Source organism: Alternaria viburni (genome assembly GCF_023758015.1).
Source record: "Alternaria viburni strain BMP 2772 chromosome Unknown scaffold_17, whole genome shotgun sequence".
In the NCBI taxonomy this organism is placed as follows: Eukaryota; Fungi; Ascomycota; class Dothideomycetes; order Pleosporales; family Pleosporaceae; genus Alternaria; species Alternaria viburni.
In genome coordinates, this window is record NW_026055786.1 from 26,426 (window position 1) to 51,620 (window position 25,195).

The 25,195-nt window shown below is 51.8% G+C and overlaps 7 protein-coding genes across 7 annotated transcripts; 5 read left to right on the forward strand and 2 right to left on the reverse strand.

The window, feature by feature from the left end:
* Positions 1-701: 701 nt before the first annotated feature.
* Positions 702-3,478, forward strand: J4E79_007611 (uncharacterized protein; the record flags this gene model as incomplete). The annotated part of the gene is made up of 5 exons (XM_049356475.1): positions 702-844; positions 901-2,161; positions 2,218-2,335; positions 2,386-2,621; positions 2,714-3,478. The coding sequence occupies 5 exons, from the start codon at positions 702-704 to the stop codon at positions 3,476-3,478; spliced, it is 2,523 nt and encodes an 840-aa protein (XP_049208822.1).
* Positions 3,479-5,694: 2,216 nt separating this feature from the next.
* On the forward strand, positions 5,695-8,006 carry J4E79_007612 (uncharacterized protein; the record flags this gene model as incomplete). The annotated part of the gene is made up of 2 exons (XM_049356476.1): positions 5,695-6,882; positions 6,933-8,006. The coding sequence occupies 2 exons, from the start codon at positions 5,695-5,697 to the stop codon at positions 8,004-8,006; spliced, it is 2,262 nt and encodes a 753-aa protein (XP_049208823.1).
* A 1,932-nt stretch (positions 8,007-9,938) lies between these two features.
* On the forward strand, positions 9,939-11,440 carry J4E79_007613 (uncharacterized protein; the record flags this gene model as incomplete). Its single annotated transcript, XM_049356477.1, has 2 exons — positions 9,939-11,136; positions 11,199-11,440. The coding sequence occupies 2 exons, from the start codon at positions 9,939-9,941 to the stop codon at positions 11,438-11,440; spliced, it is 1,440 nt and encodes a 479-aa protein (XP_049208824.1).
* Positions 11,441-14,050: 2,610 nt separating this feature from the next.
* On the reverse strand, positions 14,051-14,536 carry J4E79_007614 (uncharacterized protein; the record flags this gene model as incomplete). Its single annotated transcript, XM_049356478.1, has 1 exon — positions 14,051-14,536. The coding sequence occupies one exon, from the start codon at positions 14,534-14,536 to the stop codon at positions 14,051-14,053; it is 486 nt and encodes a 161-aa protein (XP_049208825.1).
* A 1,788-nt stretch (positions 14,537-16,324) lies between these two features.
* J4E79_007615 (uncharacterized protein) lies at positions 16,325-16,887 on the forward strand (the record flags this gene model as incomplete). The annotated part of the gene is made up of 2 exons (XM_049356479.1): positions 16,325-16,670; positions 16,727-16,887. 2 exons carry the CDS (start codon positions 16,325-16,327, stop codon positions 16,885-16,887), a joined length of 507 nt encoding a protein of 168 aa, XP_049208826.1.
* Positions 16,888-18,789: 1,902 nt separating this feature from the next.
* Positions 18,790-21,687, reverse strand: J4E79_007616 (uncharacterized protein; the record flags this gene model as incomplete). The annotated part of the gene is made up of 1 exon (XM_049356480.1): positions 18,790-21,687. One exon carries the CDS (start codon positions 21,685-21,687, stop codon positions 18,790-18,792), a length of 2,898 nt encoding a protein of 965 aa, XP_049208827.1.
* A 2,157-nt stretch (positions 21,688-23,844) lies between these two features.
* J4E79_007617 (uncharacterized protein) lies at positions 23,845-24,854 on the forward strand (the record flags this gene model as incomplete). The annotated part of the gene is made up of 3 exons (XM_049356481.1): positions 23,845-23,913; positions 23,965-24,427; positions 24,484-24,854. The coding sequence occupies 3 exons, from the start codon at positions 23,845-23,847 to the stop codon at positions 24,852-24,854; spliced, it is 903 nt and encodes a 300-aa protein (XP_049208828.1).
* Positions 24,855-25,195: the final 341 nt, after the last annotated feature.

A 25,195-nucleotide genomic window follows, 5' to 3' on the forward strand; every position in this document is an offset into this window, starting at 1 on the left:
TGTTGCTAGTAGTTGAAGGTTGGATAGCTCTGGTGGTTGCCGTCGTTTGATACTCGGATAGTTCTATACCCTTTGTCTTTATACGATTTCTTCTTCAAAAACCCCATTACATTAACTTCCTGATCGCCGAAGGCTTACTGCATGCTCACATATGCCGCCCCGAAAAGCCGGCAGCCCATTCACCTCCGTTGTCAAAGAAGCAATCCTGAGGTTGCACGACGCCGGCACCATCCCACACCGCGTGGGGCTGCACCACCCGGAACACTGCCGTTGCGCCTCTCCCATCCTACACAACACTTCTAACTTCTGCATTCGACACGGAGCGACCAGGACCGCTACCATCTCGCAACTCGCCGTCTATACCTGCATCTCGTGGCCGCTGGACGGCTGAACTGCGGCTCAAGACCGCATCTTCCGACGTCAGATCCACAAATGGTATCGCGCTAGCTGCTTTGGGCGCGGAGCAGGTACTCCGTCTTCCTTTCTTGACCACGTTAAGCGCGAGAGGGAGCTCAACGCGGCACTGCTTGCTCCGGAGTGGTGAAACGTCTGATGGGGTATGGCTGAGGTTTTCGGTCGTCATTCAAGAGGACGGTACTCTTCTCTCATTTGAAGCTACCCCGCCAATTGGTAATTCACAGACAGCCACGTCCTGTTGTCACGAGTTTGATCGACTACCACCATCTTGAACGACGACCATCATGGCGAAAGCACAGGCTTTGAGTGTTCACGTCTTGTCGGAAGGATGGACTTTCAAGCAGGGTGATGACTCTGCTCAGGATGCTTGGATGCCCGTCAAAAAGGTCCCTACGAATGTTCACCTGGACCTGATGGACAATGAGAAGTACGTCCAACTTCCCAAAACCTACATGAACTTGGAAGAACTGACACGAAGACTAGAATTCCAGATCCCTTCCTGGGCTTCAATGAACTTGAAGCAGAATGGGTAGCGGACAAGACTTGGACCTACAAAGTCGAGCTGCCCATAGTACCAGAGGCGAAGGAAGGCATCGCACATGTACTCGCATTTGACGGTCTCGACACTTTCGCCACTGTCAAGCTCAATGGAGAGACCATCCTGAAGAGCGATAACATGTTCGTCCCGCATCGCCTTGATGTGACTAAGAAACTCAACTCCGACGGCGTTAACAATTTGGAGATCGACTTCGCCTCCGCACGTCTTGAAGCCATCAAGATCAAGGAGAAGCATCCGGATCACAGGTGGGTCGGATTCAACGGCGACATGTCAAGGCTTGCCGTGAGGAAGGCCCAGTATCATTGGGGCTGGGACTGGGGACCGATCTTGAACACTTGCGGTCCGTGGCGCGAAGTGCGACTGGAGACCTATCAAGCACGAGCAAAAGACCTGAGAGTGGACTACAAGCTTGACGATAGCCTCAAATCCGTCCAAGGAACCATTTCTGCGACTGTTGAGGGCGACTCGGCGGATAGCGTCAGCTTTGATGTATACGATGGTGATCAACGTGTCTTCAGAGAGACTGCGAAAATAAGCGACGGCGTTGCTAAAGTGGATTTTCATGTCGGCAGTCCCAAGTTGTGGTACCCGCATGGTTATGGCGAGCAGCCGCTGTACACTGTCACTGCAACGGTCCTTGCGAATGGCACAGACGTTCATCAAACATCACGGCGAACAGGTTTCCGGAAGGGCGAACTCATCCAGGAACCGGATGCGATTGGCAAAAGCTTCTACTTCCGCGTCAATGGCGTCGATGTGTTCTGTGGCGGTTCGGATTGGATTCCCGCGGATTCATTCACTCCTCGCGTAACCGAGGAGAAGTACCGTAAATGGCTCGAGATGATGGTTGATGGCTATCAAATAATGATCAGAATTTGGGGCGGCGGTATATGGGAAGAAGACATATTCTACGAGCTCTGCGACGAACTTGGTGTCCTTGTGTGGCAAGATTTCATGTTTGGGTGCGGCAACTATCCCGCCTTTCCGGACATCTTGCAGTCAATCAAGGAAGAGTGCACTGCCAACGTCACCAGATTGCGACATCACCCATCCATCATCATATATGCGGGGAACAATGAGGACTACCAGGTGCAGGAGTCGTATGGCTTGACTTACGATTACGAGGACAAGAACCCAGACAACTGGCTAAAGACCGATTTTCCGGCCAGGTACATATACGAAAAGGTACGTGCGTATCGTATACTAACAAATACCATTACGCTGACTATACACGTTGGTAGCTGCTGCCCGACGTCGTTGCGGCGGAAAGCCCACATGTGCCATATCACCCAGGGTCACCATGGGGCGACGGACTTAAGACGTCAAACCCCACAGTGGGTGACATGCATCAGTGGAATGGTAATAATCTCCACATTGCCTCACATATAGTATACTAACGATGGATACAGTATGGCACGGCACACAAGAGAAGTACCAGATATTCGACACGCTCGGGGGACGCTTTAACAGCGAATTCGGCATGGAAGCCTTCCCACACATCGACACCATCAAGTACTACTGCACCGACCCCTCGCAGCTTTACCCGCAAAGCCACATGCTTGATTTCCACAACAAGGCCGACGGCCACGAGCGGCGAATAGCCACGTATCTGGTGGAAAACTTCCGGACCAAGACCGACCTAGAGGTATGTGCCGTCCGACGGTTACCCGGTTCATGGTCGGGAACTAGACCAAGTGGGCCGCAATATAGCCGGTATAGGGTACTGACAGCGAATAGTCGTTCATCCACCTTACACAGCTGTCGCAAGCCGAAGCACTAATGTTCGGCTACAGGGGCTGGAGGCGCCAGTGGGGACAAAACAGGCATTGTGGTGGTGCACTCGTCTGGCAGCTCAACGACTGCTGGCCAGTTACCTCGTGGTCCATCGTCGATTACTTCCAGCGCAAGAAACCGGCTTACTACGCCATGCGCCGAGTGCTCGCCCCGATTGCTGTCGCAGTCAAACGGGCGCATTTTGATTGGAGCGTCGTGCATGCCAGAGTGCCCCCAACGAGCAACTATGAAGTCTGGGTCGCGAGTCAAAGGCTAGAAGAAGTGGTCGCAACTGTTGAGTTGCGGTATATTAGCGTTGAGAGCGGCAAGGAGATTAAGAATAAGATCGTCAAGAAGGATATCAGGCTCGTACCGAACGGAACGACCGACGTTCTGTCAGGCACGATCGACAACCGGAACGAGGAGCCGCATGTCCTAGCCGTACGCATATGGGTCGATGGCGAAATCGTGTCGCGCGACGTCGATTGGCCGCAGCCGCTCAAGTATCTGGATTTCAAGGACCGCGGGCTGGAAGTCGTACCCCAAGGCGAGACTATCACAGTCAAGGCACAGAAGCCGACCAAGGGCCTGGTCTTTGAGGAGCGCTCAGGCGTCCTTGTTCACGACAGCGCTATAGATGTTGTTCCTGGCGATGAGCAGGTCATCAAGGTCAAGGGGCTGGGTAAGCAGGACGAACCGTTGAGGTGGACATACTTGGGCAAAGAGTAGGGATCAGCTCGTAACTGTGGATTCGGAATGTGGAGGTTGCTTGATGAGGTGGGAAGGATGCAGGATCACAATGCTGTGGAGTATGTGGAAATGCAAAGTATACATGTAGTTAGAGGAACATGTCTTCGCGCATGCGGATGCGCCAGCACTCCAAGTCCTTCATCACCACATCATTACTTGCAACATCCAGCGGCCCTGCGTATAGAGTCATCTCGGACGATCTAACATAAACTTTGTGAATACGGACATTATAGGCAAGGAGCGACACATTTACGAATTACTGGATTACTCAACGGTAATACTACGCATTGTCGAGTACATACATAGAGTTTGAACCGGCGGCCTATATGTGAGGCTGCTATAGGTCCGTCGTCATGTTGGCCTGCCAAGGCCTGGATATGAAAGGCGTCTATCTTCCCAGGGTAAATTAAATGGCGTTGCTGGCGGGATGTCGCATTGGTTGGACGCGGCATGCATGGGGTAGAGGGGTGCAGGTAAATGCAACCTAGCCGCATGCTGTCACGCAAAGCCGGTTCCCAAAGTTCGCAGCGATGGTGGTGCAGTTTGCGGGTCGAGAGGCTTGGGAAGGAGCGAAGGGTTCATGGGAAGGTGGTGGACGACCTCTCTCTCTTTCTGTGTGTTTGTGTTTGTGGCAGTGATAGAGCATACATACCCAGTACCTACGAAGCCTTGCAAATAGCCGGTGATGCTTTCCTTCAGCGCTCTCTTAGCACTGGTCAGAGTACTGCTGCATGGGGTAGAGGGTGCAGACAGTATGCATCCTAGCCGCATGCATCACGCAAAGCCGGTTCGCAGCAACTACGCTGTGCTCTCGGCCCAGGAAGGATCGCGACCCGGACGCTGGTATGTGGACTTTTATTTTGGATACTGAATATGCCGGCAGAAGGCCGTGGTAGCGAATACGCGCAGACCCTCTTCGTTCTCTCGCCTGTAACGCGGCTTGCCTGTAATGACCGGCCTTCATAGATCGGGTGAGTAGTACCCGAAACATGGTGTTCGACGTTTGGGTCTGGAATTTAGGTTCGCAGCGCACCACACGCGCTCCCCAGAGACCCACACACACATGTACACGTTCTCTAACGTAGACCCGCCATCCTTTCTCATCCGCGGACATGCGATCGAGAGTACGCGCTGCTTGATCGTGGCGGGAAGGATCCGCACTCGCTGAAACGACGTGCAGTAGTGCTGCCGCAGGCGGCCAGGTGGGAAAAAAGGGTTGCTTCATGTCCCGTCGGACGAGAAAGGCAACTGACATGCGCGATCTCTTCTGGAACGCATTTCGAAGCCGTCGGCAGCGGCACGCTCCCATCTCTCGACACCAATCTCGCTTGGCTCACCCCCTCCCCTCCCCCCTCGCAAGCCCTGGAAGCAAGGCAAGACGCAATCCCTTCCCGTCCGCCCGTCTCAACGGTCGCCTGCACTCATTTTTTTTTCTCCTCATCTTGCCAAACTCCACCAGTCAGCCCTGCTGCATGCATCACCAGGGTGCTGTGGGCTATAATGCGGGGATTATACCCTCTTGAATAGTCCACTCTGGAAGGCTGTTTTGTCGCTCCGGCCCTGCTACTGCGACTTGCGACTAGCTTCCGCGCGCCGACTTCATACACACAAGCTTTCTGCAGGATTATGACGGCACATGCCTGGAAGCCAGACGCACCTACGTTTACGTTTTTGCCTCTGTGCACTTTCTCGTTTTTTTATCCAGGCTGCAGATGGTATGCGTTCAGCTCAAACTGCACTACCGAGCGTCTCTGATATATCAGATCCCGGTTCGTCGACGTTTTAGTTCCGAGTCTTGTTATATTGGTCCTGGGACGTACCACTGGTACTTTGGACCATCGTCTTGGTTTTTCGCCTCCCTCCAGACTGGCCTGTCACGACATATTTCATCGAGCGTCCTGCAGGGTCGTCTGACAACTCTGGTCTGAACTTCTTTCTCTTTCAGCTCGTGGTTGTCAAGTGCGTGGCCAGCCGACGTACCACCGAGGTCATCGCAACATGTTCCATACCTTCCAGTCGTCCGTGGGTATGCGCTCGCCCGGGATAGACAGCGACAGCGCGGGAAAACCATCACGACCGCCTGGCTCACGACGGATATCCACCAGCAACGCATGTGTCGAGTGCAGGAGACGCAAGATTCGGTGTGACGGTTCACAACCTTGCGGACAATGCCAATGGTATCAGCACCCTGAGGCATGTGGCTATTCGAAGCCTGCACAACGAGTTGTGCCCAGCAGAAAGTGAGCATTCTAGAACACTGCCAGGACGAATTTGGCGCTAATCAGTTTGGTAGACTAGTCGACAAGCTTTCCAACAACATCGAACAGTACAAGACCATCTTGACAAAGTTGTACGGAGTCAAGAACCTGGAATCGCTCGCTAATCTTCCGCGGGAAGAATTGCTAGAACTGGCTCTGTCATCCTCCGCGAACCACCCAACGACATCACCATCGGCGGCCGACTCGCAAGCCTTATCCGACGCCCAAGCTGGATCTGATGGGGCCGAGAGCTTGGAAGCGCTCGAGCAGGCGCCGCCTGAAGATCCTTACTGGGACGAGGCACGGAAGCACCAACTCCGTGTCCAAGGCATCTCCGACGATGTTAACGGGCTATCAATGTCGGTCGACCGCCTGTCTTCTTACGTTGGCATCTCGTCAATCACAGCCGCACTAAAGGTTATCGTGCGATGCGCGCCTCAGGCACGTTCACTAATCGCACATAACAGCCAGGAGACTGCGCTACCAAGCCGTGCAGGCTCACCGCCACCAGAGCTAGCAGATAACAGACCTGATGCTCTACCGCCTCCGCAGCATGGCCAAGAACTGCTTGAGAGCTACTTCGACCGCGTACATCCTTTTTGTCCCATGATCGATGAGCGCAAGTTTTGGTCTACATTCTTGTACGGTAACCGCAAGGACTCAGCATGGCTTGCACTACTCAACATGGTCTTCGCGCTGGGGTCGCTTGCCTCCCTAGCTGCGGACAACGAAGCTCACTATGTCTACTTCAATCGGTCTCGGCGGCACCTGTCTCTCGAGTCGTTCGGAAGCGGCAATCTGGAAGTCCTCCAGGCTCTGGCTATCATGAGCGGATACTACATGCACTATCTCAACCGCCCGAATGAAGCGCATTCGCTAATGGGTGGTACGCTCCGCATGGCTACTGCACTTGGTCTACATCGCGAGTACTCAGAGCGGAGCGACGCGAGTAGACAGTTTATGGCGCCGGGTGAGGAAGACTCGATATCTCCTGAGATGCGCCGGCGCATCTGGTGGAGTCTGTTCTGTCTGGATTCGTGGGCTTCGACTACGACTGGACGGCCTTCGCTGGGTAGAATGGGTCCTTCCATCACTGTTCTGAGACCGGGTACGGCTGTGAACGCTGTAAGACTTACTGATGCATGATTCAAAGCGCAATACTGACGTCACGACAGCCTCAGTGTATTCCACCACCCAATAGCCCTCAGTACATCGAGCAGCTCAAAATCCTTCCTCTAGTTCACGCCTCAGCATTCTGTCAGATTGCTACCAGGATACAGGACCGACTTGTCGAGTCGCCACTCCTTTCCTCTGCAGAGACAGCCAGCTACGACGCGCAGGTTGTAAAATGGCACGAAGAGCTACCATCAATCCTTTCCAACCCCGATGAGCCGTGCCCAGAGTTTCTTCGACGAACGCGCTTGGTCATGAAGTGGAGGTTTCAGAACATCCGCATCATCCTCCACCGCCCAATCTTGCTCACCGCCGCACTTCGACGTTCCCCATGGGTCGCCCTGAGCGCAGACGAAAAGGTTGCAGTAGGCAAATGCCGACTCATCGCCTCCAAGACCATAGAAGAGATTAGTCAAGAATGCATGCCCGACCTCATCTCCGGTTGGAACGCAGTCTGGTTCTGTTTCCAAGCGTGCATGGTCCCACTCGTCTCCCTCTTCAGCGACACCAGTATACCAGAAGAAGCCGAAAAATGGAAGGTTAGTATCGAAACAGCACTCACATTCTTCGAAACAGTCAAAGACTGGAGTATCGCAGCGAAAAGAAGTGGAGATGCAGTCACTCGCCTCTACGCAGCGTACAAAACGAACGTCTCTACACTATCACACCAAACCCAGCCAACCATGCCACACATCCCGCACCCCCAACAGTACCACCCACAACAACCTCATCCCCACAGCCAAACGCACACCCACTTTGCCATCCCCGGTACCTCGACCGCACCTCCCATGCTCAACACCCATGCCGCCGCCTACACACCTCAGCACCCATCGATGTCGCAACCCCAACAACAGCATCCCTCTTCCTTCGGCCACCACTACAACCCCGCAACACCTACCTGGGCCAGCGCCAGCAACGACCCTACTATCCTGAACAACTTCTGGGACGACATGATGTGGGATACAAACTTACCGGATATGCTAGAGACGCCGTTTGGGCTGGGGAACGAATATGAGTTTGGTGGTGCGGCGCAGGATTCTGGGGCGCAGGGCGCGTGTTGGATGCATGGGAACTAATCGTAACGTTGGGGAGCGTTGACGTGACGCTCCTTTACCGCAAAAGACACAGTATGCACAGCATTGGGGGCTCGGCGCATCACTGGAACGCAGATCCGACATGCAAATGCCAAGGACGGTTCCATCCAGCGACACCGGACCAGAGCGGCCCAGTCAATCGCATACCCACCCTCCCATCTCCCCTCCATGCCCCTCGATTCCCGGCATACGGAGCCTGCACGTTGTCTACAACCGTAGCACAAGCTGCAGCAAGCAATATACAACAGCCGGCACCGGCACCCGTAGACGCGCAGTTTACGCGACATGGATGCTGTGGCACCCTTGTTCCTTCGTCTCGTGTATATTCATACGGTAAATTCGTGCTTCCGCGCGCGTCTCGGGAAAGCGGGAGAAAAGGATGATTAACGCAGACAGCGGGTTGGAAAGAGATCGGCAGTAGCTGTGTGTGGAAAGGGCTTCTGGAATTGCGATGCTGAAGCCGCAGCTTTGCGTTTGTTGATTTTGTTGATCATGATATTACTGGGTTGGATGAGAGTGAGGCTGGCAGGCAGCTTTGGGATAGAGTGTTGAGGGCAGCGCTGCATGTGTCCATTTCCTCTCACATCTTCACGCATCAACATCTTTCTATCCTTTTTCCGCGTACATCCCTCCTTCCCCGCACGTCTCTTACCCGTCTCTTTCCCCCTTCACCATTCCATCACCAAGTACCGCATACATGGTTAGACATCTTCCCGAGCTCCTTTTCACACTTTGTTATAGACCAGGGGGGTGAGCATTATGATACCCCGGATTCTGGTGGTGGCTAAATTGCTAGTGGAGATGCAGATGCGTAGTTGATCGCACGCATGCATGCACGCACGTTGGATATAGTTAGATATAGACTTGAACACGTACATTGCTGTTTGCCGGATGCAGAGAGGGAGTGCGTGAGAGTGTTGTTGAGGTGATGTTTGTTGGGCTTAATAGAGGAGATATAGGGGGTTGGTATGAGGTGAGGTGACTTACTCCACCTTTTTGGGGTGGGAGGGCGTGTTTAGGCTAAGAGGATGGATGCGTGAGCGATGAGCGGAGTGGTGACTTAGGACAACTACTTTTACTGCAATGCTACGGCTGGTCGATTGAGATTGAGATGCGAACATGAGGATATGTCAATCTCCGTCACGCGACTCACCAAGTCCATCACAATTGCAAGACACCACATTCTTCACTTCACCACCAAGCCCACAGCAGACACAATTTCTTGACCATCTTGGCAGCAACGCCAATTGCTTAACCGACCTGTATGCTCATCGGTGAGTATGCGCAAGTCGTGGTGATATCCTGTGTGGGCTGGTGAGGTATATGCAGGGTTCACGATCCATCCATAGATGTTGAATGTGCAAGTGAGAAACGTGACGCACGTGGTCGTGTTCAACGTGGCAGGCCAGCCGAGGTGAGCGGGGCGCCGATGACGGAATGGGTGTCTTATCGATAAGACACCTAGAGATCTTGTCTTGGAGCGCTGCTGCGTGTGCGGGCTGGGCGCGATAGACTCCGCGCGCTAGATAATGGAGGCATGCTTGGTAGACGGTACTGGTACCGCGGTACGGGTGCATGGTGACAGATGATAGACGGGCCCTGGAAGTTGGGTTTGTAGGGGCCTCGGGATGGTCTGTCTAGATACCGCAATACCTTGAAAGACAAGTTCGCAAACAAAGGAGTCGGGACGATTAAACAAAGTTCACCTATCACCACGCCGCGCATCTCCCCCACGCGTACGCTGGAAGCTTGGCCACAAGCGGTCGATCGCAACTATGGCGCTTGGCTGGCTTGCTTCACCGGACCTATTTCACCGCCGCCATCATTGGCATCTGTGAAAGGAGCGCGCAATTGCTTCAGCATCTATCTGCACTCTTCCACATCAGTGTGCGAAATCGATAAACCACCGCGACAATGTCAGAACCCGATCTGCACCGCGCCATATCCATGAAACCGCACCCGTTCCACACCCACCCGGACCGCATAGAACGCACATCAAGTCCCCACCACGCGCACCTCAGCGCCAGCAGCAGCAACAACAGCCCCAGCGCGCAACATACCCACAGCCATGCCGAAGCTTCAACTCCGCGCAAGAACGACGCCAGCAGCACCGCCATCGAAACCACCGCCCCAACACCCTCCTCGCACGACCCCATAGCCCGCCACATCCGCCACCACCCCGACGCCTCAGATCTAGAATCGCAATCACCCCCCTCCTACACCCCCGACAACGACCCCTACTCCCTCTCCTCCGCCATAAAACCCGAATCCGAACTCGCCCTCATCCGCGCCAACACGAGCCGCAAACGCGATGGCTGCGGGCCCATCACCCTCAACAAGGCCGCGACGTCAGCAAAGAAGCTCGAGGAGTTTTACTCTGCCCAAAATGAGAATATAGAGAGGTTGCTTAAGCCCGTGGCGGAGCATAGGGCGGCGGCGAAGGATGAGGATACGGCGAATCATCTCAAGTACAAGATTGCGGTGATTGGGAGTTTTGCTGCGAATATTATACTGGCTGTTTTGCAGCTTTATGCGGCGGTTAGTTCGAGGAGTTTGAGCTTGTTCACGACGATGGCGGATTCGCTGTTCGATCCGTTGAGCAACCTTACGCTGATTATGTGTAATCGCGCTGTTGCGAGGGTGGACGCGAGGAAGTTCCCCTCCGGGAAGGCGAGGATTGAAACGGCGGGAAATCTTTCTTTCTGTGCGCTTATGATTACCGTTTCGGTGGTCATCATCGTGGAATCTATCCGCACAGTCGCCGAACATAACGGTCCTGAGACGAACGACTTCTTCCTCCCGTCGGTCATCGCCGTCAGCATAGCGTTCGCGACAAAGTTCAGTCTGTTCCTGTACTGTTGGGCGTTGAGGAACAAGTACAGCCAAGTCCGCATTCTGTGGGAGGACCACAGGAACGATCTCTTCATCAACGGATTCGGTGTCTTAACCAGTGTCGGTGGATCGAAGTTGAAGTGGTGGTTGGACCCTATGGGCGCGATGATACTCTCTGTTTTGATCATCTTCCTTTGGTCGAGGACGGCGTACTCGGAGTTTCAGCTCCTCATTGGTGTTACGGCTGATACTGCTATGCTGCAGCATATCACTTATATCTGTAAGTCTTCCTCTTCATCTGTCATCTTTTATGAAACGTCCACTAATCATTGTCTTTCTCAGCGATGACACACTCCCCCACCATCCTTCAAATCGATACCGTACGCGCCTACCACAGCGGCCCGCGTCTCATCGTCGAAGTCGACATTGTCATGGACCCCGAAGCGACACTCCGCGCTACACATGATGTAGCTGAAGAACTTCAGATCAAGCTGGAGAGTTTGCCCGATGTGGAGAGGGCATATGTGCATGTGGATTACGAGACAGATCACAGGCCTGAGCACTTCCTGAAGAAGGAATTGTAAGTCAGTCTGAATGGTAGGCGGCATTGAAGTGAACGTGACAACAAGGGCAACGAGATGGACGCGCAAGGTGTTTTGCGATGGGTCTTGTATGCGGCATATATTCATACCGACTCTTTCTAACATTCTGTAAATACTGTTGTTACGATATCACTCCATCGTTGCGATCAGGTTGTCAACACATCATTACCCTACTCACAGCGATGTAGGCTGATCTAAGCCAATAAAGCGAACATTGCAGATTTGGTGATATGATTGGTCGAGTCCTACGATTCGCCACTCTGCTTCACCGGTTTTCGTGAACGACCTCAAAACTTCAGCCTTGTCGCACTTTCCGACTTCTTACGACTGTGTCACTCATCGTTTCACTCACCCGAGCACAAAATGAGTAGCCTACAAACTGCTTTCCCATATCGACTGCTTTCCCATATCGACTGCTTTCCCATATCGACTGCTTTCCCAAATCGACTGCTTTCCCAAATCGACTGCTTTCCCATATCGACCGCTTTCCGAATCATCCTTGGGAGCGACTCAAACTCGACTCATATATCTACATCCAGGCGGCTTCGATGATAGTATATACTGTACGGTTTACCATGCCGATATCCTCCAAAGGCGGCCAGAAACAGAGTACACTGCATTATCATATGTATGGGGCGATCCGAAGCGAAAGCTCTCTATTCAACTCGGTTACTTACCACCAGCTTTCGTCAAGTGGAACTGTTTCCGCACGGGCATCTGCTCTATCACCAGAGGCTGATTGCTACACAGCATTCGGAGTTACGACAAACTTAGAGAAGGCATTACGACATCTACGAGATCGCGCATCAGGGCGCATACTCTGGGTCGATGCCATATGTATTAACCAGTTTGATAGGGAGGAATGTCTTTCACAAGTACAAAGCATGAAGGAAATCTACGAACAGGCCCTGGAGGTGCGCATCTGGCTAGGGTCCGTGAGCGACATATGCAATTCCACGCCTGACTTACAAGAAAACGATGCAAACGACCTGTTAAGAGGAGTACAGATAGATGGAAACTCCTACTCTCGCCTATCACCAGAAGAAGTTGCAGGAGCAGCCTTGAGCAGTGACAAAAGCATCATCGAGAGAGCACTTCTCGCAGCCGTGGACTACGTCATGGATAACGACCGTCTGATAGATCGAGAGCATGATCAAGTCCGTCTTCCCGATAAACTACAGGCTCTCGGTATACGGATCATAGCGATGCAACCCTGGTGGCGACGTGTGTGGGTAATTCAAGAAGCCACAATGCCAGAAGAGGACCCCGTCATGCAATGCGGCTACATGCAAGTCAGATACCGCAGATTCCTCGAAGTGGCGAAACGCTGCATGCTTCAAGATCCACCATCACTACTCCCCCGGACACATATATCCCTCATCGTTCACGATACATTTCACAAGGAATACGAACCGTCCAAAAAATCTTCCGCGAGCCAGCTACTTACCTACCTGAGTTGTATGAGCGGAAATTTCGAAGTAAGCAAGCCCAAGGATAGGGTAAATGGCGTGTATGGCAAGTTCAGAATGTACGGTCCTCATGATAACATCATGTTTCTTATAGTATATGGCCAACAGGAACAGACGGACACGGTATTCTTTCACCGGGTCGCTGTATGGATCCTGTTTGACGCGCATCCTTCATCACGCCCCCTCAGAATCTTGGAAAGCGGGCCTAGTGACATCCAAGGAATACCGTCTTGGGTGCCCATGTGGGAATCCAAACAGTGGAGCGGAGAGGACAAGACCGACGGAGCACCAGGAAGTGATTATGACATCCTTGCCCAGGGGGAATCAATGGGAAAGAAATACCATCGACCATTGATTTCACTTCGCGACGAATACAATGCACAGTACAAACGAGAGTGGGGTGCGCCGAGAGCTTCACCCGACATCGACGTGAGATGCACTGTATTAAGGATACACAATGCGCTGGCATTGGGACGGGTGATCACAACGGTGGAGGTTCCTTCGCTGCAGAAATGTAAGGACGCAGACGTGTTGCGCAAAGCAGTCCTTGAGGTCGAAGATCGAATCCTAGCAGGTTTAAAATCAAAGGATATACCTCACGCCGATGCGAAGACGTGCACACGAAGATTCCGCGATTACATTCGTCTCAACTTTTGGGACGACGATAAAGCGAACCGTCCATCTTCACCCGAGCACAGCGCGACGACCTTGAACGAGTTCCTCCAGTGCGAAAGCAAATCCAGGAAAAGAAAGAGTCAGCGACGTCGCCGCAGAGCTGTAGCTCATCAAGAAGACCCCTTCGTCCCGAGTCCCTCTTCTATTACGAAACTAAGCAGCTTCTTCGAGCATACTCGCCATCTTGTTGTTGGATCGGGTATTGTAGGGCACATGTATGAAGATTCACTCCCTTCCTGGCGGTGTGGTGACAGGCTATATCTCATTCCCGAGTGCCGCTGGGTCCTGGGACTTCGACGTAGTGGCAGTGCATACCGGTACATGTACAGAGTATTTATCTCTGATTTGGCATGGCAACAACGCAAGCAGCTGTTCGATGGAAAAGGTAGCTATGAGAACATCATTCTTGTATGAAGATAAGCGCGACCTTATCTACCAATCCATCAATTTACTTCCCCTTCCTTCGATACGGACTTGCCATTCCTCCACTCAGCCTCCCACCCTGTACATTCCACTCGGCTGCACTCCCCGCTCCAGCCCTGTCCTCAGTAAGATCATAGTCGCCAAAGTTCCTTTCTTTGAAATCATTCCAGCGCTCGCGAAGCGTTTTCTTCTTGCGGTCTGCTCGTCGCTGAGCGTCTAAATCGGTATATTCGGAACCGAGGACTGCCGCGATCGTACTTGCGGGTGCGCCGCTGCTGTGTCGTTGATTTGTGGGCGCGGGTCGTGACGAAGGCCCTTTTTGCGGTTCTGTAGAAGAAGACGATTTGTTATCAGGGTATTTTGGTGGCTGGGCTGATGGCTCGGCGTCGTAGTAGATTGGTGGTGTCTCGTCTGAATCCACGTTGTTTCTGTTGACGTTGGCGGCGTTGGATTTGGCATCAGTCGAATCTGACTTTTCGATGCCCTGAGTGTAGTCTGATTTCGCGCCCATGTTGTGCCTGGCGAGAGTGTCGCAAGTGGCTGATGAGTTCGCAGCGTTGTGGATGTAATGGCAGTAGCTTTGCGCATAATAATGGTCAACCCAGTGGGACCAACATCGCCAATGCTTGGTTGACGTAGGGTGGGGCGACCAATTTGGTACGAGCTCCTCCGTACTTTACGCCCGGGTGGCACAGCATGGTCAAAACTTCCAAAATAAGAGACATAATGTGCCGTAACTCCGACGTGGCGCTTAGATAATCTAAGCGATTTACTCGACTTATCGGTTTAGTAGCAATACTACTATTTTGTTTCTACAAATGCTACTGGCTACAGCGTTGCTTCTACAACTAGTCGTTATAGTAGGATTCCTATAGCCAAGGTAGCCGTCAGCACTACATACAAGGCCTCCAAATGATCCTTCATAAACAGATTGATCCCACCAATCATCGGGATAGAGCACTTCACCAGACCCACCACTTCCTCGCGATGAACCCATTCGCGCCCATCGGGATACATGCCAACGTCGTCAACTGCATTGTTGTCACCTTTTGTCAGGACGAGTTGCCTACGCACTTCCACGTCAGCCTTTTCTACATGAAAGAGACTTATTCAACTTTGATTCGCAAACGTGCCTTGTTTGTATGGTCATTTCATTGCCACTCTCATCAAAATGAACGCTCTGATGGTACTCGATCTTGATTGCACGATGCACCATCGGCTCTTTTCTCCCGCTGAACCACACCACAGGTATATCACCAACTTGGATCGTCTCCTGTCTATTCCATAGGAAGATGATATCGCCTCGATAGAAAGTCGGCTCCATTGATTGTGAGGATACCACGAGGATTGGGTGCGTGGAGTTCGTGACGATGCAGAGACTGAAATATGATGTGATGATTATTCCCACCATCCACACGATGGGAGCAATGCTGGTGATTCGAGAGAGCGAAGGCCATGGTGAATACATGTTGAAATAATCCAGGTAGTATATAGCAGCAGCTGTGAGAGCGGATGAACGAGCGATTGTATTTAAGAAGAGTACAGTAGTGCTGGCCGACTGAACGACGTAACTAAGTATAATCGTCAGCGAAGGACACTGGCATCCCCTTGTTCGCGATTCAACGTATCTTGGCAAGCTGGGAAAGCTTCCAGTCGTCACGGATACAATGACGAGGAAGGCGAAAGCATGGTGAAAAAGGATTCCTCGGCCACCTCATAGACTTGGAAGGTTGCCTTGAGCTACTCACACGAAACAGGCAGGTCGTATCTTGGCCGTAGAATTGTTGAGGCCGTGTTTCCGTGAGAAGAATGGATAGAATAGGAAGGACGAGAAGGATAAGAAGCTTGAGGTGTGTGGGAAGGATTGGAATGATGAGAAGGATGCTAGAATCGGGCCGTAGCGACCCCCTTCTTGAGGCGGGGCGTATGTCAGAAGGAAGAGAAGGATTGTTGCCCCGTATTGATCGAGTTGTTGTTGCATGCAACATTACATATGGATAAGATTTATAGGAGCAGGGCGTTTGTATCCTGCTTTTGATTAGGTGGTTTAGATTTGTGTACGGCTTGGAGTCGAAACGCCTTGCTGAGCCTACATTCAGGCAAAGTCGAAAATGCCGGATAGGACGGATCGTGTTGGTGTGAAGTTACGAATGACATTCAAAACAATCCATCTTGGCTTACTTAGAATCGAAAGAAAGGCCCCCCATTTCTTGCTATAAGAATAATCACCGGTATCGTACTGTTGCTCTACATCCCCACTCCCACTCTTTCAACCAGACAATTCAATCCATCCAGCACAATGCACACCAAGCTACTTCTCACCGGCACCGCTCTAGCAGCGCTTTCCATGATCCCTTCGTGCCCAGCACCCATGGCCGGTGCAATCGTATCCGGAGTTATTGGTGCCGTCGCTGCTCCACTTGCTGGCGGTATCGTTGCTGTGGGTCTCGGTGCCGGGGGCGTTTTCGATGTGCCTCAGTGCTGCGCCCGCAAGTTCACACGATCTAGCAAACGGACCGAGCCTATCGAGATAGCTACTCGTCAGTCTGAAGACTGGCCTCCAGGTGTCTCTGAAGAATCTATCGAGCAGTGCAGGGTCACTAATGAGGGCCGACAAGTCACGCTCACAAGGACGGGCGAGTACTGTATGTTGCTCTCAAATTAACTCAGAATGTTGGGTGCTAACAATCGTGACTTGTAGCTATGCGCATTGAAGGGCTGGCGCCAGAGTGCATGAACTTTGCGGCATTGTTCACTGATGAAGGAAGCCCTATCCCTTGCGGAACGTCTTGCCTGGACTACGTGGACTTGCCTCAGGACCAAATGGTCAACTTGGTCAATCTTGCAAATGGTCTTCTCTGAAGATATGTCATTGGAAGGCTCCCCGCTCTTGGTGTCCGAGTTGCAAACTACCGTCACGGAAGATTGGCAGAGTACTGGAGATGTACTTTAATGGGTTTATTCAAAAGCACGAGAATGTCACGTTCGCTAGCATTTCGCGTCAACAGTCACTCTTTCATATATTTTCGATTGAAGTGTGATAGCACAGCATGGTGCCCATCTGGTCGATGTTTGTATGCACATTCGTCTGGGATAGTACATATCTCTTTATAAGCAAATAGAAACATGCGTTCTGAATTATCCCGGAAGTTCCGGATTAAAGTGATCATGAGAGCCACAGGCTTCGGGGCGACCAAGCATACAAGGCTTACATATGTATTGGAGCGGATATATAGAACAAAAGGACGCGTGCGCAAAGACGCGCTAATCTCAACGGAAGACTTGGTAGCCGAACTTCCTTAATTGGCTTTGAATGCCATGCACGCTGGAGGCCGTGCTCGGCGTAGGATATATAATTGGCGTAGCCTGCCCAACATATCTTGGTTCTCATCTGTACGTCGACCGCTCACTCTCAAACTCTCCTCAACACGAAAATGTTACCACTGGCGGCCTCTATCCCGATCTTGACTTTCTGTGTCTCAACAGCAACATTCCTATTCGCTATTCAATCACCCAGGAAGATGCGCGTCTACCTATCGCCTCTGTTAATGGGAAGTGCAATCATCTCTCTTTGCACATGCACAAACCTACCAGAGTTCCAAGGAATTCCAGCACTATGGGGCCTGTTCCAATGCATCTGGATGCACGATGCTATGTCGTTGTTATTCTTCGAGGATTTTGAGCTGCCTCCAGGCACAACGAAAGAGCGCTGGATCTACGCTTATAAGAGCTGGTGTGATCCTCAGCGACGTGTGGACTGGGTTACACTGCCACAAAGCATGAAGGATGAAAACGTACTACCTTCACAGCGAGTAAGGTTCTCGTGTAATCGGCTGGCCAAGTCGATGTTCTGCTGGATCTTACATTGGTATGCCGTAGCAGCGATACCGGGCCATTTCCGATTGATCTCTAAAGACTTTGCGCCTGAGCGAGAAGGCTACATCAAACGACTCTTGTTTCAACATCTAGGGCCGCCGATCACGGCCAGAGAGACCGAGATCCGTATCTTCGTGTCGTACTATTGGATCTGGATATCGTATCTCATGCTAGATACGTGCCATGTCGTCCTTTCCATCTTCTTTGTTGCAGTCCTGCGCATCGATGGGCCACAAGAGTGGCGACCGCTGTTTGGCTCTCCGTTGGAAGCCTACAGTATTGGGCGGTTTTGGTCACGGTTCTGGCACAGACTTACCACACCGGCATGTATCTCCTCGGGGCGCCAAATTACTAGAAACTTATCGAGATTGAGGCCAGGCTCGCGGTGCGAAAAGATTCTAGTCGCTTTCTGGACTTTTCTAGTCTCCGGACTATTCCATGCAATTTCAGACTGGCAAGCCGGAGATACTACTAATCCGTCGAAGGACATCAAGTTCTTTCTGACAAGCTTCTTCTTTGTCATGGTGGAGCTAAAAGTCACGAAGCTATCTAAAGGGCTGTTGTCGATCCATGGTAGCTATGGCCGCATGTTCCGCTCTGCCGTTGTGGCGAGACTGGCAGGATATGCATGGGTACTGTGCTTTTTCTTTTGGATTTCGCCTAAATGGCAGTATGCTAAGCTTTACCGAGCCGTGAAGGATGCAGAGTACCTTGCTTTGTTGAAGGCGTTGGGATTGTAGTAACCTGTGCACCAACCTTTACGTACTATATGTATCATCTGTATACGGTTCTTATAAACGAGGTGCTATCTTGATAGCTTGTACCAACTCCAGCTCGGATTAAAGATATCTCCATCTTCTTTTGACCCGAGCATGTTGACTACCTAAACTAACTGGTGACAGAGGAAGCCGGCGTACCCTTACCAGCCAACCTCTTACTCCTCCTCATCACTCCCACTGATCCATCTCCACCGTCCTCCACAACTTCCCTCTCCGCAACACAACTCGGCGCATCCTCCCTCCTAAACTCCCTACTCCCAGACACAGGCTGTGCATTAAAACTCGCAGTCCTCCCAGCCGCCCACGGCCCATTCTCAAACGTAGAACTCTGCCTCCGATACTTCGCATTATTACCGATCAGCGCATCAACCGCCTCCTCATCCATACACACATCATCCATGCCCTCGATAGAAAACTCATCGAGATCTAAATTAGACCAAGAAGGATCGTTGTTAGCGGGGAAGAAGGCGCTGAGACTTTGTTTGCGGTCGTCGAAGGGGATGGCGGGGGCGTAGTTGGCCATGAAATCGCTGGACGGGGGTGGAGCGGCGGATTGGGCTTGGGCTTGGGCTTGGTTGGGGAGGTCGGCGGGTTCGGAGTAGTTAATGCGTTGTTTCTTGCGGAGACCGACGCGGGAACCTTGACGGGGTTTTGTGCCGGCGATTAGTTTCCCGAAGGAGTCAGAGTCCTCGGAGTCAGAGAGGGCGGTTATGCGTCCTGTAGACCGGGCCGTAGACGTGCGTTTGAGTGCCGGACGCTCGTCATCAGATGAATCGCTATCAGTAGCCTGACGTTTCTTAGACCGCGAACGTTTCCGCGAAGGAGCTTGTCGTTCATCATCCGAGTCCGCAAACGTAATAGTGCGACGTGGTGTTTTACGCTTACCACCAATACCCGCTTCGTCTTCTTTGATAAATTCATCTCGCTTCTTCTCCATTTCCGCAATGCGCTGGTTGATCTCTGGATGAAGGATGTCGTAGTAGGCTGGGTAGTCGAACTCCTTCTTCGATCCTTCTCGTTTGTAGTCAATGTATACATCCATTTTCTCGATCTTCTTGTCAACAAGCTTGACTTCCATGTCACCGCGGTGAACAGGGAAAGAGCCGGGGCGGATCTTACGTTGGAGAATGAACTGTTTCATCTGTGACTTCGCGCGGTGCTTCATGTTCATGCCGTAGAGTGCGTAGATGAGCGTGCGTTCGTGAGGCTTAGGATGACCGCCCTTGTAGTGTTCATGGACAGGGTAGTCAGAGAACTCGTGGGTATCACCTAATCGGCCTTTGCTAGCAGCTTCGATGAATTTGCTAGCCAACGCCGCTTCGTAATGATGTTTCGAGCCGAATGCGGATGCGAAATGGCCTTTCGGCTCTTTCTCCATGCCTACGCGCTGATCAACCTTGACGTTAGCTACCTGGCAGATGTAGGCAAAGTCTAGGAAGCGCTCCATACAGTATAGATGAGCGAAGCCCACACAGTCGTACGGATCGACTACACCAGTGCCATAGGTTCGGTGCTTTTCGTCGAATGCGACGCGATAGTTGCCGACTTCAGCTGTGCCTTTGCCAGTGTATACACGCATTGGGCATGCGTCGAAGCGACAGTGGCTGTGAGATGCAGAAGCATAACGACGGGCGGAGTCTGAGGCTACGGGCTGGATCCAGATGCGCAGATTGTCGCCGGGATACTGCGTGATGTACTCATGAATCTCGCGGGCAGTCATGGTACGCTTCTTGAACTCGTGCATGCCGTTATTTTGGCTGTACTCGAATTTAAAGCCCGATGATGATGACCAGCTGCCGTGAGGAAGAGGCTTGGTTTTGTACTTGCGGCCTTCTTCTGCGTGTTGATTGATACGAGCGGTACGCGTGGTTTCGCCCCTAGTTGTGTTGTTAACGCGGACCCAGGGCTTGTCGTCGCACTTCTTTGGCTTTTCCCCAGCTCGCACGACAGCTACTTTGACGGGTTTGCTGACCGAGCTTGCGCAGGAAACGTTAGAATCGTGCCGGGTATCTACTGATGATCGGGTTCGATGTGTAAGCTGCCTGGGAGGTTGCTTGGCGACATAAGCGTCATCGTCAGATCCAAAGCCAGATTCAGTACGTTTACGTTTGGGTAATTGCGGTGCAGGGCGACTGGATTGGCGAGAGCTTGAAGGAAAGGTTTTGTTGAATTGGTGTGATGCAGTATACTGTTCGGTAGGCATCGCCACGTATCCAGTGTGCTGTTGCGGATACGGCTGTTGTGTTGGTTGGTAGTACGGCTGAACAGGGTATATCGAAGTGAATGGGTCAGGATACGTCTGTGAAGGCTGGGCAGCAACAGGGTACTGCGTCATGTGCGGCATGAACGCGTTGCCACCTGGAAACGCGGAGAAGCCGGGAGTGGTGTCTAAGAACTGAGATGGCATCTGGAAGTTAGCATCCCAAAGACCAAGATCCTGCGAGAAGTCATAGGTAGGGTCAGTAGGCTGGTAGCCATGCGGCTCTACGGGAACCAAATCAGTCGACACTTGTCCAACCTCATTCTGGTTGACCAACTGATGTAACTCATCATTGGTCTTATCTTGCACAGGCGCAGATACAAATCCTTGACCAGTGTGGTTTTCTTGAGAGGGGTCACCGAGTTGGAATGCGCCTGCGTTGACCCCGTTCAAAGCCTCCTCATCCATGGGCACATCGAGGCCATTATTAGGTATCCAGTCGAGCGCGTCTAGACCAAATATATCATCGTTGCAATCTTCGTTGAGATTAAATTGCGTCAAGTCAAACTCGCCGAGAAGGCAAGGATCGATCGTACTGGGTAGACCAAGCACAGCGCCGGAGTCGGTTCCTGATATAGTATGAGCATGACCTGTTCGTAGATGAGTATCTGTTATCGAGTCGGGCTGACGAGCGTGAAGCGTTGGAAGTCCTGACTGTAAGTCGTATTGGGTGTATGCGTTCGTGGGTTGATCCTTGTGTGACCTCGGAGAGAGTGGCGAGATGCGTGAAACGGTAGATGGATACATAGCTTGAGCGATCTGATAGGTTCACGGCGTACGGGACGCACAGATAACACGGCTCACATCGTATATATATGAGAGCTCACGAGATTCTTTCATCGAGTCTTGTGAGGTTACAGATTTGAATTGGACAAAGGAATGTCGAGTGTAAGTATACTATGGTGTGCATCATTGTGCTGAGCTACAAAGCGGTCTTGAAAGGGCGGCCAGGCGGTGAATTACCAGCATTGTTCGAGTCGCTCTATCAATTGAAGAAACAACCCCACTCATCGTCGTGGCGATGGCTTACTTCAAGCAGATGTGGTGTTGAACAAGACTCCGGACCGCCTGGTAATGTGGACAAGTGGATCGCAAGAACCGATAACTGCTCTTTGTTAGCCAATGAGCTCTCTAATGTGGACGTAGGGAAGCAGGTAGCCAAAGGAGGTGATCAGATTATATAAAGCAAAGTTTTCGACACAATTTTTACGAACAGGTCTGTGAATTTTGTCTTTTTTTCATCATGAAAGGGGAGGGTGTAGGAGTGATGGAACTTACCAATTGCTGGGTTAGTCTCGCGCTGCACTAGAAGTGAGCATGTGCGAAGTAGAGCCTGTACATAGAGCCATGTGGCGCGCTGCGACGCGCTGAGAGCCTAGATTGAAGGCACATGCGTGTTGAACATCCCTTTGACAACTTTGCACATTATAACCATGGAAATCCAAGATCATAGTGTTCAAAGTTGTCCCCTGGATGCTGGCCGCGCATGTGAAGTAAAAGTCGAGGCGCTGCAGCTCGAAGACAAAGAAGAAAACTTTCGCCGAGGCGCTAGGATCGGAGTATCAGTGCCGCCGAGATCCCGGACCATCTCCAACCACACGGGCCTTCCCGCCTTGACACCTGTGGCCACAACCGTGGGCCTTACGAACACCGAGTGACGTTCGCCTCAGGTATCCACGGGTTCGGTTCTCTCCTAATGTTCGGACGATCAAACATGCGTGCCGCATCTGCACGTGAGTCGTTTGGGCATGTTCCCTTCTGCACCAGGCCCACGCGAAACACGCCTCACGCGCCCTCGTCAAACACGGACTGTTTAGTCAAACATGAGAGCTTTCGAGAACACCAACCTATCGCATCTGGGAGAGGAGATTGAGACGTCGTCAAAACTACACTCCGCTGTCAATCATACCATAATTCCAGATTTGTATAACATCGAGCGCGTTTCCTTATTGTCATGCGGAGAACGAGTCGTCGAGGCTCTTTGTATCGAAACTTGTGTTTCTGATGAGTCAACTCCAGACCTATGCGGATGGCACTACCTCCTGGAATATTCAGTAGTGCAGCCCATCCATCGGCAAAGCCGAGTTATCACAGGCATATCCACACTTAGATATGGTACGACTTCGCAATCCGACGAGGCTTTCTTTCATAGCGTCATCGATGAGGCCAGCTTCCCCAGCGTACATGACCTCGGTGCTCATGGCCGCCCGCTGGATGTGGAAGCAGTGTTTCAAGATCGACGGGCCTCTCCATACACCTTGACCATGACAACAGGGGCTCCCACGCATCAAACATTCTTCGGACTGCCGAGAACACTGTGGCGGGATCTGATCCGCATGGGTTACATTACTAAACACCAAACATCTGGGATGCTTGAGCTGCGACATCCAGGTCATTCACAAACCATTCGGGTTACCACCTACGTCAGTAGCCAATCGGTGAAGGCTTGCAGAATAACAAAGTTCATGACCCATACCACACATCCGATCCCTCACCATGCATGCAACGCGTACTGCCGGGATGTTTCCTACCGCGGTCATCGTGGTCAAGGCCATGCGTTCTTAATGCCCGGCTACCTCTACCTGCAGCTCGGATCCTTTACCGTCGTGCTACTTCTCGACTGCTAATCTTCCGCCAGTGCGTGGTTGGTCCCTTCCCGATTTCGGACCTTATATCTATACATCAATGTTAATTCCCTTCTAAACTATGGCAAGCGAAAAGCTTATGGAGCTGGTGCTCCTGGGTCGAATCACCTTCTATGGTATAATAACACTTATTGTCTTGAGCTATGTTACAGTCGGTTTGCGGTTATGGGTGCGGTATCGCATCACGAGATCTCCAGGTTGGGACGACGCTGCTATGGTGGCCTCACTTTTACTGTTCACTTGCTATTGCGCTTTCGTAATGGCCATCACCTTTCGGAGCATGGACCGAAAACTCTTCGGCGAAGAGGACATCCACGTAACTTTAATTGTGAGTATGCCTCCAGACTTACTATCCCTCACAGTGCTAACTAAATTGCAGTTTATTCAACTTTCCGAAGTCTTTTACGTCCTAACGACGAGCTTCCTCAAAGTCTCGTTAGGCCTCTTCTTTCTAAGGGTCCTTACAAAGAGATGGCAAAGGCATCTATTCCACGTCGTTCTCGTCATCAGCGCAACATACGGCCTCTACTACGTCCTGATCATCATTTTCCATTGCGGCGACCCAACACGCCTCGCAGATAACCTGCGATCACCGTCATCGCCCAACTGTTTGCCATCTGTTCTTGTTCTCACCTCCGGGTATCTCTACGGCATAATCAACGTAATCGCTGATTGGACGTTCGTATTGGTACCGATCTCCGTCCTACTGGATAGTGACCTCGATCGAAGGAGTAAGATCAGCGTTAGCATGGTTATGGCATTGGGTGCAGTGGGCAGTGTGAGCTCGATCCTCAGGATGGTCTACCTGAAGGGGCTGGGCTACAATGGCCCAGGTTTACATGGTGAGTCTTTCTTCACCTACATGTCATCATTCGAGCATGTACTAACAACTATCTAGTCGACGCCGTCAAAGCAACGATATGGGCGACCGCCGAGCCGGGCACAGGTATCATCGCAGCATCAATCGCCATCCTTCGCCCGCTCTTCCGCAAGATCGCTTCGGATGTTCGGTCAAAGGCGTCTTCTTACTCCAACTCACGCAAAGGGTCCCTACAGCCCGGCGACTCCATTGCGTTGAGGAGCCAAGACATGGTTGCGCAGGAGATGAAGAACAACAAGAAGCACAGCGTGTACAGAGTCAGCGAGGATCTAGATCCGTGGAGCCCGACGATTGTTGCCACGGCGGATGTGCAAAGGATGATTGTAGTGAAGGGGAGGATGAGCCCAGCCCCAGGTGCACCACCAACGAGGCACGATAATATGATATAATGCATTGAACTGCGATTACACGTATAGAAGATTATAAAAGTTTCACAGAAGACCCAGGAGGACTCAATGTGCTGTCAGTAATTCAAATTATTACTTTATGATTAAGACCAGCCTACCTCCTCGGCCCCAGATGTGTTGTCGTCTTGGACTATCGTCGATTCAATGTGGTATCCCAACCTACAATCGATCTCTTGTCAGCTGACCAGACAAGGGCGTATGGCTCAACAAAGGCCTCTCGACTATTGATGAATGTCGCGGCGCTCATCACTACCTCGGCGCGCTGATGGAGTGGTGGAGTAGGGCTAACGGATGACGTGCCGAAAAAGGCAAAGGCGGGAGTG